Source organism: Scardinius erythrophthalmus, assembly GCF_964197995.2.
Source record: "Scardinius erythrophthalmus genome assembly, chromosome: 14".
In the NCBI taxonomy this organism is placed as follows: domain Eukaryota; kingdom Metazoa; phylum Chordata; class Actinopteri; order Cypriniformes; family Leuciscidae; genus Scardinius; species Scardinius erythrophthalmus.
Window position 1 is genome coordinate 21625070 of NC_138234.1, and position 18260 is coordinate 21643329.

Sequence of the window (18260 nt, forward strand, 5' to 3'; positions counted from 1 at the left end):
TGAGCAAACAAGTACCTGTGGTGTGGGAACCGCCCAGCGATTCCTCACCTGGCTTTGTGTCTGAGCAAACAGGTTTTCATTTCTCAAATATTAGTAACATAGTGAACACCAGAGGTTTCCATGTTTGTCACAATTACTTTCCAGTTGGGTATTGTTTCCAGTTTCAACTAAAGAGTTCTTATATACATGACACCTGTTGGACAGTAAAATATATTAAAAACATTTTGATATGCTAAACAAAGTTAGCCTGGCTAACGTCAGACCTCTTCTCATTGAGACGTGGTCTGGGAACCACGTTCATTTTCTCGTATTTGAGGCGTGGTTTACGAATGCCCAGAGCCGTTTATTGGGCGCTACGTATGTCTATCAAATGCGCCTGTACGTAGCTCATAGCCAGTCGTTTCAGTTATACCAGATGACGTATGTAGAGCGACAGAAATTCAATGAGGAAGAAGACGAAATAAACTTGCGTTCTAAACTACTTAGAACACTGTCTAAGGCTGCATCGAAAGGTAACTTCGCATCTGATGCCATGTTGGATCCATAAATATAAACAAACTACTTCGGTGTGTCACATAGACGTCGTCATCGTCTTGCTGCTCCCTCCCCGTTCTGTGATTGGTTCCCTTTTTGAGGGGAAAATCTGGCCCATGGTGTCCAGGCTGCCTAGCAGCGTGAATAAAATCGTGCTGCGCGCAAGGCAGCATGGGGAAACCCAGGCTAAAACAAAGTTGTTGTATCGTGGTAATTTTTGGCATCTTACAATCAAGTCAGTTTGGGATTATATCCAGAAAGTACCATAAGAGTTCATTGACATGAAGGATGCAAATGAAGGATAAATCTGGGCATAACCTTGGCCAAATTACCTCTGATGGTGTCAGAATAGAGAAAAATAAGCACTTGATACTGCAAAAAGAAGCATCATACCGGCCTCCAGGGTGATACCGCAAATTAACCCAGTGTCATAATATTTAATAATGATCAGGAAGCCATACATACAGTTTTTGCTTTTAAATATAAGGAATAGCTCATTCCAAAATGGACTTTACTCATGGAAAGTTGCATTTCTTTAGAACAGTGTGAAAGTCCTAATTTGTAATATTATACTGTAAACTTGATAAGATACTGATCTTGCATTAAATTCTTGCAGTGTTCTTGCCCACATACTGTACAAGGCGTGACAATAGAATGCCATCAACAGTGTCGAACGCTGCACTCAAATCTAAAGCACTAAAATGACTGAGTCCCCAGAGATAATATTCTATGTTGTAGTTGTTGTTGCAAATATTAATGATATTTTTAACTGAGTCAACTAGTCTATGTAAACAATCTGTGCTACATTTTTGTCTCAAAATATCAAGTAGATTAATGCCAAATACATAGTAGGCCTACAAAATAGTCAAACTTTATTAGTCCTCATACAGAGTGTAAAGTCACAATAGCCCACAAATCAAAACAAGAGTGAAGAATTATAGAACATCAGTCTTGAAGATCAAGCGTAAAAAGTACAGAGAAATTACAGTTAAACTTTTTCATAGCTCAATGAAATACTAGTATAAAAGTACTGAATGTTTCTGCATAAAAGCAAATGATGAGTGTCCAGATCACAGACCTGCAAACTCACAAAAGGTAAAAAGGGTGGCATCTTATGAATGAAATCCATACTTTTTTTTTTTTTTTTACTTTTTTTTTTACTTTAAAAACAAATAATACTGTGACCGCGAGAACCTGTGCTGGACTCCCCTCACCTCTGCTTTTGCCTCAACCTTTAGCCAGGACCAGCTCCATCTGCACCTCAGCCCTGATTCAACCGTACATACCGGTAATATGTTTCTGTTTAAAGCAAAGACTCCAGCGTGCGTGCTGATTGGACAATACTAGAGACATCCTCTGCCCCACATGACACCTAAGCGGCAGCTTATTACATGATATATGACCAAGGTGAAGGTCAAATGCAAATACTCAATTATTGCGAAAAGTTTTAATCTACGGAACAGTAGACAATGATTCTGATTGGCTAAAAGACACATTTCCGATTCTTGTGAGGTTTATTGTGCCTGCAATTTCACCTTGAAATTGATTGAAATTTGAAACTGAAAGTGATTCACATAAATGCATATTTTGAATAAAAACGCCAAATTTTGCCAAAAAGCAACTAGTTTGGAGGTATAGTGATCAGCTTTCCTTAAGCTATGTAAATGATTCGTAGAGCTTTTCAAATCTGGTATCAGCCACAAGAACTGAGAAAAAACCTTATATAGGGTTGCCCTCCACAGGACGTATATCGTCAAAATAGTCGTCTGCAAAGTTGAGCATCTGCTGTAGCGCCGTGAGAAGCAGGACGTCACAGTTGAGCTCCAGCTCCAGCTCCTGACTGTAGTTCTTCACCGGTAACACACAAGACACCGGCACACCTAACCGAGAGCTCACCTCCTGCACCTGCAGAGACAAAACAACATCTCAGTCACTCTGAGTCCTGTGGGAACAGCTCATGTGATCATGTGACCAAGTCTCACCTTCGTCTTGATGTAGGAACTGACATAAAGGCTCTGAAGATCTTCCTCCACTAGAGGACAAGCTTCATCTACTTTTGTCATCAAGATGATCTGAGCGATGCCTGAAAATGATGTGGTGTGTCAATGCAACTATCAGGTTGCTCAATGTACAACCTACTTTGGATTAGTCACATGATTGGCATTAACATGTTCACTTACCCAGTGAGTTCACTTTTCTGCGTATGGCAGCGAGTTTTTCCTCTAGTTTGCTGGACATGAGGGAGATTTTGGTGGCGTCGATCACATACACCACACAGTGGATCTTCTCCTGTAGAGATGCAGGTCTGGAGGCCTTCTTCTCATCCGGTTGAAATGGTGCCATGGGGTTGAACTGAATTGAAAGTAATAGAAATGAAAGAACAATTTTACTAATAAATATACATTTCCAAGCCCAGAAACATGAAACTATTCACTTACTTTATAGCGGTCTGGTATGTGACCTTGAAGAATGCTGCTGATGTCATCAATATCCAGTCCTGCACCTGATTGCTCCTCGAGTCCCATGGTGTCACACAACACAAATGGCAATGGTTTTCCTTCACGACCGTCATTCACTGGGTATGTGCGAAACTACCAACAAACAGGAATCATTATTCATTGTGGAACAATAGTTGTTTCATGACACAAGCCAGGGCAGGTCCTGAAGTCCTGTTGAATCTGTACCTGTACGGTCAGACTAGTGCCTGCAGATCCTGACATAGCTTTATTGGTCACATGACCAGTGAAGATTGAGTTGATGGAGTTGAAGAAACTGGATTTTCCAGCACCGACAGGACCGACCATTAGGATTCGAACACGGCTGATAGACGTCATCAGGGGTTTATGATTCCTGATCAATCCCATGAGCTCATCTCTTCGTCTACAACAGATCGGTTTTATTATTTCATTTTTCCATAGGAAATTAGCAAAATAGAGATTAAGAAGAAACATACTCAGTTGTCCACAGAACATTCCTCCATGGTTTCTCCTCAATGCTGACTTGAGGCTCTGGGAATTGTTGAATAAAGATAGAATTTTTCATTGGAGTAATGTTAAAAGACAACAAATAAGTTAATTATATTAAAGAGACAACATTTTTATTTGTACTTGATTTTGTGTGTAGAATAGGCCTATAGGTTGGTAATAAACTAATTGACTTACCCTGTTCCACTTTATACACCTCACATTCACTCAGTTGAGTGTCATTCCCATACATTGATGCAGTATTAATGTTAAATGCACTCCCTCGTTGATGATGCACAGCTGGTTGGTTGTTGTAGCAAAAGTACAACTGTTGGCCAAAATTGGGCCATGTAGCATCATCGCAACGTGCATTATATCCACTGTTAACTTTGATGTAGCTACAGGTTCCACCTTGTTGAAAGCTGAACAGGAAAGCTTCCTCATCTGTAATTTCCAGTCCACTTTGAGTATAATCTACACTAGTGTATCCACCAAAGATGTAGCCTGATCTGTTATAGGCTACAAGTAAAGTTGGACCCTGATGGTCACATCGCTGATGGAAGGCAGAAGCATTATATCCATGAACAGAAGCTTTGTAGAGAAGAGTCAGTTCAACATTCCCTAGTGAAGCACAGAGCTGATTTTTTCGCTCTTTGGGTAAATTAGAAGTGAGGGGATCTGTGCTGACTTTTCTAACTTTGGCTTTTTGCATCTGTGACAAAAGAACATATAAGTTACAACAACAACAAAAAATCTCCACACAGTCTTTATAATGCGGCCTTCTTAGAAAGTGCCATTTGTGTCCACATATCTTAATATTGATAACAGGAATTACAGGATAATCGTTTGAGAAACTTAACTCTGTTTAGTGTGTTATGTAAACTAAATTTAAGCAATTCAAATTTTAAATGTTCATATTTACTTTCTTTATTGAATGAATTAGAAGCAAGTTGGATTCTAACTTGTGTTTGTTTGTTTTTGTTTATGTCTGAAATATGCTTTCACTTTCACTATGTATGTAGTTCATATAAAACGTTTTATACATTTCAGAGAAAAAAATAATTCTTGATTTGATTGTTCTTTCTGACATAATATACAAGATTGAAAAATTCGGAGAGTGAAAATACGTCTGATCATATTGTTCAAACAGAAGTCAGTTTTAATTGAATTTGTAAATATAAAAACTTTATAAAAATAATAATGGTCTTGTCCGTCGACTGCATGTTTACATAGAAAACCAATATAAAACCAATATAAAAACACAAAAAAGAATTGAAACTGAATATAAACAATGAAAAGCTTCACAGACAACCGATTAATTGATATTCAATAACCGTTTGCTGAAAGATTGATTTTATATCAGATAAATAACTTAGTTTGAAACCTGAAGTAGGCTACTTATCTACGGAAGCCCAGAACCGCAACGTAAAAAATAAATAAAAAGTCCGTAAAATAAAATAAAATACATTTTAGCATTTCGAGATTAAAGTCTAAATATTTCGAGAATAAAGTCTAAATATTTCGAGAATAAAGTCGAAATATTTCGAGATTAAAGTTGAAATATTTCGAGAATAAAGTCTTCCGTAGAAGTTGCGTGCATGTGTCCCAGTCAACACGTGAGATCATGCGATGATCACAGTGACATCACACAATCCTCATACTGTGATCCTCAGCATGTGTGTAAAGCGTGAGCTCAAGGTGAGTTCATCTGATCCTCATACTGTGATCCTCAGCATGTGTGTAAAGCGTGAGCTCAACGTGAGTTCATCTGATCCTCATACTGTGATCCTCAGCATGTGTGTAAAGCGTGAGCTCAAGGTGAGTTCATCTGATCCTCATACTGTGATCCTCAGCATGTGTGTAAAGCTTGAGCTCAAGGTGAGTTCATCTGATCCTCATACTGTGATCCTCAGCATGTGTGTAAAGCTTGAGCTCAAGGTGAGTTCATCTGATCCTCATACTGTGATCCTCAGCATGTGTGTAAAGCTTGAGCTCAAGGTGAGTTCATCTGATCCTCATACTGTGATCCTCAGCATGTGTGTAAAGCTTGAGCTCAAGGTGAGTTCATCTGATCCTCATACTGTGATCCTCAGCATGTGTGTAAAGCTTGAGCTCAAGGTGAGTTCATCTGATCCTCATACTGTGATCCTCAGCATGTGTGTAAAGCTTGAGCTCAAGGTGAGTTCATCTGATCCTCATACTGTGATCCTCAGCATGTGTGTAAAGCGTGAGCTCAACGTGAGTTCATCTGATCCTCATACTGTGATCCTCAGCATGTGTGTAAAGCTTGAGCTCAAGGTGAGTTCATCTGATCCTCATACTGTGATCCTCAGCATGTGTGTAAAGCTTGAGCTCAAGGTGAGTTCATCTGATCCTCATACTGTGATCCTCAGCATGTGTGTAAAGCGTGAGCTCAAGGTGAGTTCATCTGATCCTCATACTGTGATCCTCAGCATGTGTGTAAAGCTTGAGCTCAAGGTGAGTTCATCTGATCCTCATACTGTGATCCTCAGCATGTGTGTAAAGCGTGAGCTCAAGGTGAGTTCATCTGATCCTCATACTGTGATCCTCAGCATGTGTGTAAAGCGTGAGCTCATTGTGAATGCTTCACACTCCGGTCCAGTTGGCGGTGGTAAATGCACCATCTAAGCTGGTCTTCCAACCACCATAAAACATGTAAAGAAGAAGAAAACGTTGTGCATGGTATTGTTACACCGCAGAAATGGTGAGTGGCCTATTTACATACTTTTAGATGTGCAATGTGGTCTGGTCTTTTTTTTTTAGCAGAGTACTGCTCACACATGCTACATGTGCACCAGCCATTTTACCTTCAGTAATCACACCAAAATTGCTAGCTGCAGCTAGTTTGAAAACTGATTTAGATAAATGCAATTTCACTGACCTTATGTATGTAATTTTGATAACAGGGAAGGAACCAAAGGAAACAAAATGCAAAGTCACCATGGAGAAATTGTTTGGTGTGTGATATATCAATTAGACATTATTTATTTATACAGACATAAAACATCCTTTGCTATATAACAATCTAACTTTACAATTTTTCAGATCTGAATACTAAGATACTCCAACAAATTCAAATGCTGGAACAGAGACAAGCTGTCATCATGAATGACTTGGCAAAAGTTAAGTCTGTTCTCATGAAGCGGGCACAAGAAGATGCCCATGAGGAACTTTTTAAACAACAACAGTGCTCCAGCTTTGAAACGTTTGAAGCCTTCTGTCAGAGGCTTGAAGAAGACAAAAATTATCGAGAGCTTTATGTTAGTACTACTATATAAATTTAGCGTTTATTTTTACAACAAAGCCACAGTTTTATTTTTTTTATTTATTTATTTTATTTTTTTTTGCAGCATATACCATGTAAAAGAAATGTTGAAGCCTGGTATATTTTAATCATGACAATATTATGTATGTTTTTGTCAGGTACACTATCTCATCCGTACTCATGGCAGCTCCAATATAGGTGAGCTGGTGAGACAGGCTTTAAAAAGCATAGCGTCAGACAATGTTCTCTGTCTGTATAACAGAACAGGGAAAGATGGGAAGAAGGTGTTGCCACCTGTGCTCCTGACATGTTTGAAAAGTAAGTGTTTAAGTTTTGGTTTGTGCATCTGGATGCTGCTATAGAAATTGTAATGTTAACACCTTGCTCTTTGTGTTTTTAGAATGTGTCAGGTCTTTTCACAAACAAAATGAAATAGAGGTGAAGAAGCTAAAAGTAACCACCAGAACAACACCAGACGCGGAATGTATTCGCCAAGTAGATTTTTTTTGTCCAACGCCAACACCAGGCTGAAAAGGAAACCAAATAAAGGAAAAAGCTGACTTTTTGTTTGATTGTTTTTATTGATGGAAATAAAGAATGTGGGTGTAAAAGTTTGAGTTAACTGAATCATTTTAGATAACAGTGAACTAACACAATTATTGCATAGTGGTGTTATATTGAGCACACAGTGACCACAGTATGACCTCACAGTGATCACAGTATGAGCACACAGTGACCACAGTATGACCTCACAGTGATCACAGTATGAGCACACAGTGAGTGCGCAGTGACCTCACAGTGATCACAGTATGAGCACACAGTGAGTGCGCAGTGACCTCACAGTGACCACAGTATGAGCACACAGTGAGTGCGCAGTGACCTCACAGTGACCACAGTATGAGCACACAGTGACCACAGTATGAGCACACAGTGACCACAGTATGAGCACACAGTGACCACAGTATGAGCACACAGTGACCACAGTATGAGCACACAGTGAGTGCGCAGTGACCTCACAGTATGAGCACACAGTGAGTGCGCAGTGACCTCACAGTTACCTCACAGTATGAGCACAGTATGAGCACACAGTGAGTGCGCAGTGACCTCACAGTATGAGCACAGTATGAGCACACAGTGACCACAGTATGAGCACACAGTGACCACAGTATGAGCACACAGTGACCACAGTATGAGCACACAGTGACCACAGTATGAGCACACAGTGATCACAGTATGAGCACACAGTGAGTGCGCAGTGACCTCACAGTATGAGCACAGTATGAGCACACAGTGAGTGCGCAGTGACCTCACAGTGACCACAGTATGAGCACACAGTGACCACAGTATGAGCACACAGTGACCACAGTATGAGCACACAGTGACCACAGTATGAGCACACAGTGACCACAGTATGAGCACACAGTGAGTGCGCAGTGACCTCACAGTGATCACAGTATGAGCACACAGTGAGTGCGCAGTGACCTCACAGTGACCTCACAGTATGAGCACAGTATGAGCACACAGTGAGTGCGCAGTGACCTCACAGTGACCACAGTATGAGCACACAGTGACCACAGTATGAGCACACAGTGACCACAGTATGAGCACACAGTGACCACAGTATGAACACACAGTGAGTGCACAGTGACCTCACAGTGATCACAGTATGAGCACACAGTGAGTGCGCAGTGACCTCACAGTGACCTCACAGTATGAGCACACAGTGAGTGCGCAGTGACCTCACAGTATGAGCACAGTATGAGCACACAGTGAGTGCGCAGTGACCTCACAGTGACCACAGTATGAGCACACAGTGACCACAGTATGAGCACACAGTGACCACAGTATGAGCACACAGTGACCACAGTATGAACACACAGTGAGTGCACAGTGACCTCACAGTGATCACAGTATGAGCACACAGTGAGTGCGCAGTGACCTCACAGTGACCTCACAGTATGAGCACACAGTGAGTGCGCAGTGACCTCACAGTATGAGCACAGTATGAGCACACAGTGAGTGCGCAGTGACCTCACAGTATGAGCACAGTATGAGCACACAGTGAGTGCGCAGTGACCTCACAGTGACCACAGTATGAGCACACAGTGACCACAGTATGAGCACACAGTGAGTGCGCAGTGACCTCACAGTGACCACAGTATGAGCACACAGTGAGTGCGCAGTGACCTCACAGTGACCACAGTATGAGCACACAGTGAGTGCGCAGTGACCTCACAGTGACCACAGTATGAGCACACAGTGAGTGTGATGTGACCTCATATTTCGACCACAGTATGAGTGCACTGTGATTGTGCAGTGACCTCATGTTGTGAACAAAGTATGAGCACACAGTGAGAGCTCTGTGTGGTTACACTTTTAGTTCACTGTGACACTCACATTATGACCGCACCATGAGAATATTGTGAGCTCATAGTGACATCATTGTGAGATCAAATTGTTGACTGGGGTGCTTGCCGTTAGCCTATTTCACATTGCCGCACAGACTGGCATTCATGCGTGTGCGTGCGTGTGTGTGTGTGTGTGTGTGTGTGTGTGTGAACTGGATATACACAAAATAATAGCTTTTTACTTTTATCTGGGCTTTCAACAAAAGGAAAATCTACAGGTCTACCAACATGGCATTAGGCTATAGGACGTTATAAAATATACTGCGCCGGAATAGATATAGCCTACAAGCGAAATCACTTTTCAGACTTGATCAAGATTTATGAATGAATGAATGCATGAATAAGGCATAGCGCGTTCATATGACTTAAAAGCGCTTTACAGTCATTTCAGGGAATCTCTCCTCAACCACCACCAGTTATTAGGCTATATTTGAGCAGTGGCGCCTCCAGAAATTTTTCATAGGGGTGGCCAGATGGGGCCACTTAAAATCTTGGGGTGGCACACCAAAACTATAAACCATAATTTCAGAATTTTTGTCTACTGTTGTAGTAAACCGGCCTGTAGAAAACTAACAGAAAGACTTAAGGAAACTCCTACTGATGTACTATATGATGGTTTATTGTGTTATATTTAATGTTACTAATGATATAATGTGCGTAGACTAATAACAGTACAGTTAACATTTTGAGTTGCACAACAATTCTGTTTTATTTTGCAATTATATTTGGCATAAGGTGTACATTTATTGCAAACAAAACAGTTACTGGGGAAAAGCAGATACTGGCAGATACAAATATATTATATTTATATATTAATGTCAAGAATTCAGAAGTGTATATATTTATATAGCCTACACTACAAAGAAATAATATGCAATTAAATTATGCTTATTTTAAATGTATTGAGCAGGCTATGTATAAAAAATATAGGCTTTTAATAATCTTTCAGTGCGCAAAAACATGATAATATAATATGAAACGCTTCAAAACAGAGCGCACAAAGCGCGTATGCGCATCGCTGGTGCAGAATGATGAGCTCAAAGCAACATGGAGTCACAGTGTGCAGCGCTGCGCTGAACAAGTGAGCATTTAAAAGTTCACGGCACAAAGCAAAGAAATGTCGAGCAAACAAATCCTACTGTCTATCTGTCCAACAGTTTATTGATCATTTGTTTCACAGTTTTAAATTCCAGTTATTGTGCGTTTGATGCCGATTCATAGTCCTTGTGATGTGTGTGATCTAACAAGCACACGGTAGTGAGTCGTTTAAAAACAGCAACAAACTCCAACAAAATAAGGTCATTTTATGCAAATCCACAACCTTATATCTACAGATAATGCATTATAATGTGAATATATCATATTGGAGAGTTTTACCGTGCATCCAACCGGAAGAGGCGCGCGCGCTGTTTGAATACTGAATGGAGAATGATTGACAGTCAGCCACAGAGGAGGGAAAACGAGTTTCCATAAACTTCAATGATGTAAATAGACTTCTGTCCCTCACATTAAGCTATGGAATGACTTCAGATGACTTTTTCACCTAAACTGACGCGGTAGTCTTCTTCGTCTTCTTTCTTAACTTCTTTTGAAATTGTTGACCGACGGGCACGCGCTGAGCTGTTGCTGTCTGAGCGCGCAACAGCGGCATGGACGGAGGGGCGGGGTTTTTACAGTCTATGGGCGGGGGAGTACTGGCTACTGTGTGCGATCATAGTGTGCGATCGAAGGCAGGCCCGTCGCGACAAGGCAGGCAAACCAAGCAATTGCTTGGGGCCCCGAGCTGGCCTGGGGCCCCAAGACAACGACTGGTTAAGAATAAAATGCAACGACAAACTGTGTGAGCGCCCCTTTGATGGTCAATGCAGTAAAGTGCAATGACACTGTTATCGGGATCCCCCTCAAGGGGGCCCCCCTCAGTAGTCGCTGACAGCAGCCAGCCAACCACGCGATCTCTGCCGCCGCAAAATACAAAACCTCCTCGGCAGTCATCATTAAGCGGAATTATGCTTCAGGAAGCCAGAAAAGAATGAAGAGAAAGGAAGAGGAGGATAAGAAAAAACAAGATAGTGGTAAGTAGGGGTGTAACGATACACGTATTCGTATTGAACCGTTCGGTACGAGGCTTTCGGTTCGGTGTTCGGTACGCATTTTCAAACCGAACGGTTCGTTTTTCCTGCCGACCAAAATTTCGTTATTTCAAATGTAGGCGGGTCGCGTGTGGCAAGCGCGCTCATAATGTAGAGATGCCGGCGCAACTACAACATTGCCCAACATCAAATGGCAAATGTAATGTAAGCGGAACGAAACTGAGCTACTCGTTATTGTGTGGTTTAAGGACCGTTGTTTATCAGTTTGGACCAGTGCAGCGCGAGACGATCGTGATCATGCGACACTGTTACTACACAGCACTAATAAGAGATCCAGTAAAGAAAGCATTTGAATTCGCCACAGAAGTAATAACATCGCTGCGAGATGTAGTGAGAAACATTCACATTGTTTGGCAGGAATAGTAGGCTATAATGCCTTCAAGAAACATTACGTCGGTTTTATTTTGACATTATGAATACAATGCCCTCAAATGTTAATCTTAACTAAAATAAACATTTGTTTATAACTACTACAATATTAAATTTATTTTTTTTCCAAGGAGCTGTTTTGTTTTATATGCTCCTAAGAAGAGTCAATTATAACTCCAGAATTGCTCAAAGTAAAAAGAAATAATATTTTATGGTGCTAGTTTTAATTAAAAAAAAGAAGAAAAATAAATAAATCAAGGAAATTGGCATTTCTTTCTTTTTGCTGTATCGAAAACATACCAAACCGTAACACGTGTATCGTATTGAACCGAACCGTGAATTTTGTTACATCCCTAGTGGTAAGTGATAAATTACACTGGATAAAATAGCTCCACTTGTCTTGTACAAATGGTGTAATTTTGCAGCAGGTAGGCTAGAAAAAAAATATGTTTATGTTAGCTACCTGCCTGACGGCAAATGCTGCTTGTAACAAACAGTTAGTGCAACTTTTTTTTCGAACGGATATGTTTTTTATTGGGGGGGCCTCCATGTCCATTTTGCTTGGGGCCCCCAAATTCCTTCAAACGGCCCTGATCGAAGGTCTAGAGCGGCAGCGGCTTGCCTGCCTGGCTGTGCATTAGGGATGAAATGCATAACTGATGCTACTAAAATTTATACTGGCCAGCGGGGTGGCCAGTGGGGTGGCCAGGAGTCGGCCAAGGGTGGCCACGGCCACCCCTGGCCACCCCCTGGTGGCGCCACTGTTGAGGAAATCACGGGAAACAAGCCCTATGCACCAGTGGACGCGCGCCGTTAAGAATGCACACACACGCAGCTTCTACAGAAGACCGTAGCCTATTCTGGTAATGTTTCGACTTTATTCTCTAAATGTTTCGACTTTATTCTCGAAATGTTTCGACTTTAATCTCGAAAATGTTTCGACTTTAATCTCGAAATGTTTCGACTTTAATTTCGAATTTTTTTGACGGATTTTTTTAAACGTTGCGTTTCAGGGCTTCAGTAGCCTACTTATCAGTTATTGAGTGCATAATCTGCATATTAAGTGTTGCTGTTGATTAAAAAAATAACGTACCTTTCGTAGAACACTCTAGAAACTTCGAAATGCTGCTTTTTTGTGGACTTTGACCCGAGACAAGAAACGAACTGCACTGATATTTGCATTGGCGTGTATCTGAGGGTGACATAATACGTCTCTATAAAAGCATTGACACTGTGTCTATATGTGTTCTTCATGCTAGTAAGTGCTAAATCCCTACTTTTACAAAGGTAACGTACATTGTCGAGAACGGTAGTATAGCGCGATTTGACAATGCAGCAGTCTGCACGAGACCTGTCATATAGCATACGCTGCTTAAATGCAGAAAGTTTTGACCGCAAAAGATGAGGTCATTTGATCGGATGTCATGTATTTACAGCATTTTACCTTATAGAAATGCATGCTCAGATTAAATCTTATTTTAAGGTGAGGTAGTATAAGGAACGGCAAAATTCAGCATTTTGTTCCCGTACGTCCTTCTGTCACCTCACGTAGGCCTACCCCAGTTTGAGAACCACTCAGGGACGGCTGGCCAATAGGGCGCTAGGGCGCCGCCCCCCCATGACCCAGAACAAAGTTTATGAGCCACACTCATTAAAGGTCCCGTTGCATGCGATTCCATGTTTCAAACTTTAGTTAGTGTGTAATGTTGCTGTTAGAGCATAAATAATATCTGTAAAATTATAAAGCTCAAAGTTCAATGCCAAGCGAGATATTTTATTTAACAGAAGTTGACTACAAAAAACGGCTCGATTGGACTACACCCCTCTACATCCTGCATTGGTGACATCACCAGAACCGTTTCTTGACTAACCTCCGCCCACAGGAATGCTCCCTCAACTCTACTGGCTACTTGCGCACTTCTTATAACTTAGCCTACTGTGTTTACTCAGCTCTTACGGTGATTTTCTGAAGTAAAACTGACGCTTCATCTTTTGTGTGATGTACAATAAACTTTATTAAACTCATCAGTACATGTTTGATCATCATTCAGACAGCAGACTTGTAGGCTATTAATAAATAATGGATACATAGCCTACAAGCAGATGACAAATACGTTATAATAACCGTAATTAAACTACTAAACTATACCTGTTTCATCTCTATACAGCAATCTGACTCTGTAGGCATTATTGTCCGACTCGAAATGAACGCCGTTACTGAGAGTTTCTGATATTATCATCATTCCGTGAGATGAATTTTTCCTGACAGACTGAGCACGAGCTCATGAAGCTCCGCCCCCTGTGTCGTCCAGCAGCACCTCATTTGCATTTAAAGGGGACACACTGAAACGGCTCGTTTTTCTGAGCCCCAAAAAATGTCAATTTAAACATGCTGTAAAAAATGATCTGTTGGGTATTTTGAGCTCAAACTTCACATACACACTCTGGGGACATCAGAGACTTATTTTACATCTTGTGAAAAGGGGCATAGAACGGGACCTTTAAATAAATAAATACATACATAAATCATACATACAAATTGTCAGTATTAGTGTGTTTAAGATATTAAATACACCCAGTATAAGTGAAAAATATGATAGAAATTAAAAATGTCTGCTATTTCAACACGTCTCCTCCACCTGCGTGCACGTCTCATCAGCTCTGGGGCGCTGGAGAAATCGCCCCAGAGAGGTGGGTCTGTGGAGCAGCTTAGCCAATTGCTGATTTCAGATAATACATGTTTGACACATAAACTGTAGCCAATCAGCAAGCTCAAATCTAGTCAGCTATGGGCGCTTCTGTTAGCGCCCCAAGCTGCGTGTGCCCGCCCGCGCCCGCGCTCATGCGCGCCTATCTCCATCAGACTGTGGTCTACCGACCTGGCTAGCTAGATGCGGTCATGCTAGTGCCTTGTTTTGCTTTCCGTGATTACTTTTTAAAACAACAGGGACTAGCATGACCGCATCCAGCTAGCCAGGCTAAACAGAAGCGCCCATAGCTGACTAGATTTGAGCTCGCTGATTGGCTACAGTTTATGTCAAACATGTATTATCTTAAATGGGCATGGCCCGCCAAAAGGGGTGTGGCTCTAGCCTATAAAACCCCCTCGCACAGGTTGCACAAGTGATTTCGTCTCCTTTCAGCGAAGGACTTTGCTGGATCTTTTGAGAAGAAGCAACGGACGAGCTCGAGTCGAGGACACCGGCTGGATTTCGCCGCCTTCACCCTGCTGCGCTATCCGGCGCTCATATCCTTTCATTGCTCCGTGTGTGTTCGCCACTGCGACACTCACGTTTTTTCTCTAAAAGAGCAAAGGCATTTTTCAATGCCCATCATGTTCTGCGGCTCGTGCCGAGCCGTTCTCAGCGACGGGGACCGCCACGAGTTGTGCGCTTCCTGCCTGGGAAAAGACCACGTGGATTACGCACTCACCAACGGCGGCTGCCATGAATGCGTATCCTTGCCTCTCTCGACCCTGCGGGCTCGACAGGCTTTGTTTGCCATCAAGTCCGCTGTATCCACGCCTCCTGCTGGGCCGTGCCGTAAAAAGCACTGCTCACAAAGCCCACCAGAAGTCTCTGTGAAAGAGAACTCGCCGGCGGTGTCCCCGCGAGCCTCTTTCTCTGAGTCCCCCGTCTCATTCCTCGACGGCCAACGCCCCGATGCCGCGGCGGCCGACGAGATGGAGCGGGATGTCGCGGAGGATGACAGCTGCTCGATTCTGGCGTCCGGGAGTGAGGACGGTCAGGTTCCATCCCTGACCCTGCCCCGTCGACGCAGAAATCCAGCGTGAGGGCTTCCATCGACGCTGAGCTTCTCCGCCTCCTCACCAAGGCCATAGAGGACCTCGGCCTCGATTGGTCGACGCCCAAGGAGCCCGCGCCCAACAGGTTGGATGGCTGTTTTCTGCCTGGACGCCACTCTGCACCTGTTTCAAGGCCCGCTCCCTTCCTCCCCGAGCTGCACGATGAGCTTTCCAGGTCGTGGGGAGCCCCGTACTCGGCCAGGCTGAGATCCTCTGTCTCTTCGACGCTCTCCGCGATTGACGGCGCGAAAGACAGAGGATATCTCTCTGTTCCTCCCATTGAGGAAGCTGTAGCGACTCACTTGTGCCCGCCCTCTGCGGGATGGCGGTCCAAGCTGAGTCTGCCTACTAAAGCCTGCCGGACGACTTTGACGCTGATTGTTCGCGCCTACGCCGCCGCCGGTCAAGCTGCATCCGCTCTGCATACCATGGCCGTTTTGCAGATTTACCAGGCCAACCTTCTCTGTTCACTGGACGAGGCTGGCCCATCTGCGGAGAGCGCGACAGACCTAGCTCTCAGAGCTACCAAGACCGCCGCCCAAGCTATCGGCCGCAACATGGACGCTCTCACCATCACTGAGCATCACCTGTGGCTAACACTGTCCGACATATCCGAGTCTGACCGCGCCACCTTCCTTGACGCCCCCATGTCACCAACTGGTCTCTTCGGTCCCTCGGTGAAGGGCTTTGCGGAGCGATACACAGAGGTGCAGCAAACGTCTCAGGCTATGAGACACTTTTTGCCGCGGCGTTCCAGTTCCGCAGCAGGCCGCGCCAGAAAGCAGCCGCCCGCTCGGAAAACAGCGCCCCCCACCGCCTCCTCTGCCCGCCTCACAACATCGCCAGGCTCGGGATGCACGTCAGCGCTCGCGCTCTACCAGCCGCCGCAGACCGCCTACCGCCCGGGGACCCAGGCACAAGCTCGCGCCGAGCTTTGAGCCTCCAAAGTCTTCCTAGCCATCCAAGGAAGGCGCCGATGGTCAAGTCCCGCTGCGGCCGGACCGCGATCGAAATCTGCACGAACCGCTCTCTCAGTTCCCTCAGCAGAGGCAACTCGAAAGGTGTATTTAGCAGCCAGTCATTTAGCAGCCAGTCAGTCAGTTCCTCAACTCGCTCGCCTGCACACAAACGCCGTTTTCACGGCGACCCACATATATCTCAAAAAGAGCATTATGTCTGGTCATATTCCGGCTCAGGCCGAAGGTGTTTTAAATGTAGGACAGGTGCCCACTGCTCAGTGCCCACCCCTGCACAAAAACACTACCCTACTGTGTTGGTGCGTTCAAGTCCTCCTGGGAAGTTCGTACGTACGAGGTGGGAAGTCGCGCTTATAACGGCATGCGCGTTCAAGTCACTTTCGTCGGAGCAAGATGGTGGAGTACTTTCTCTTAATTAATTAAACCAAAATACAGTAAGGTTCTTAAAATCTTGGTATAGAAAATGAAGAACAAAGAAATGTGCATCAGGTGTACTTTGTATTTTTATGTTTTTAATGAATTTATGAAGCCAACTCATCGTTACATGTTGCATTGTTATATTATAATACTATCATATTCTGTGTTGGCGATTAGCTAACTGCGCTGTAAATAGAAAAGCCTGACAATATCACAGCTTTATACCTTTACGTATTGTGTATTCCGCCATGTTAATCACTGACACGTCCCCAACTCGTAAAGATCGGAGCTTAGAGAAAATCCCGAGCTCCCCCACTGGTATTTACGACATTGTGGTGGCGTTCAAGTGCGTTCAACTCGTAAATACGATCTATACGAGATGACTTGAACGCACCATGAGTCACACTCATCCAAGGTCGAAAACAATAAAGCTGGCTCAAGCCGCTCGACCGCTAAGTGTAGGAAAAGTGCCCACTTCCCAGTGTTCACCCCTACACACAAGCACTACCCATGCAGTGTCCCACACCACCACAGGGTCCATATCAGTCAAACCGGCTCATGCCGTTCATATTTTAAGTGTAGGAAATGTGCCCGCTGTACAGCGCCCACCCCTGCCTGTGAATATGACTGTACCTGCGCTACGCACACACGTAACGCCTCAGCGTATGAGCCCAGCTCGCGCTGGCAGTGTGGGGAGTGCAGATCACGTGTCTGCCTCTCAGCACACACACTTTGTGGACAGCAAACTATAGCCCACAGAGCTGTGCCTGTAATAAAGCATCTCCCCGCTCACACGGCCGGAGTGCCAGGCCCACTCGACTAGAGGTATGGCCTCGTCGTGGGCATGGACAAGTGGGGTCTCAATCCATGACATTTTTATGGCAGCAGGCTGGGCCTCGCTGTCTACATTTGTGAGGTTTTATAACCTGGAAGTACCTGCCTTACAGGCCAGACTGCTCTCAGTCTGATCATGCTATATTAACATGGTCTACCCAACTCAGTTTGATTAGACTGTTGATATGCTGCAACGTCCTGTGGCTTATGCAGTTTTTAAGGTGACCATACTGCCTTAACTGTATAGATATATGTGTATGCACCTATCTCATAAGACCGAGTCGTCCCGCCCTGTTCTGCCGTTGCGATCACTTCACTTTTACATGAGCCCCAGGCTACTGCCCTTGGGACATAAGTGTTTGAAACTCAGCACTCATGGCGCTTTACATAGGGTTCCCATAGCGTAAGCTAAACTTACGCAACACGAGAGTACTCTCGTAAGAGAACGACACTCGGTTACTAACGTAACCTCGGTTCTCTCTAGAGAGGGAACGAGTGTTGCGTAGCCTGGAGTGCT

The 18260-nt window shown here is 43.8% G+C and overlaps 2 protein-coding genes across 2 annotated transcripts; one reads left to right on the forward strand and one right to left on the reverse strand.

Annotated features, from left to right (window-relative positions):
* Positions 1-2253: 2253 nt before the first annotated feature.
* LOC308702159 (interferon-induced protein 44-like) lies at positions 2254-4209 on the reverse strand (the record flags this gene model as incomplete). The annotated part of the gene is made up of 7 exons (XM_081384826.1): positions 2254-2439; positions 2517-2617; positions 2715-2886; positions 2973-3125; positions 3219-3414; positions 3488-3542; positions 3696-4209. 7 exons carry the CDS (start codon positions 4207-4209, stop codon positions 2254-2256), a joined length of 1377 nt encoding a protein of 458 aa, XP_081240952.1.
* A 1958-nt stretch (positions 4210-6167) lies between these two features.
* LOC308702233 (uncharacterized protein) lies at positions 6168-7474 on the forward strand. Its single transcript, XM_081384898.1, has 5 exons — positions 6168-6222; positions 6425-6475; positions 6564-6778; positions 6942-7101; positions 7184-7474. Exons 1-5 carry the CDS (start codon positions 6198-6200, stop codon positions 7312-7314), a joined length of 582 nt encoding a protein of 193 aa, XP_081241024.1. The 5' UTR covers positions 6168-6197; the 3' UTR covers positions 7315-7474.
* The last annotated feature ends 10786 nt before the right edge of the window (positions 7475-18260 follow it).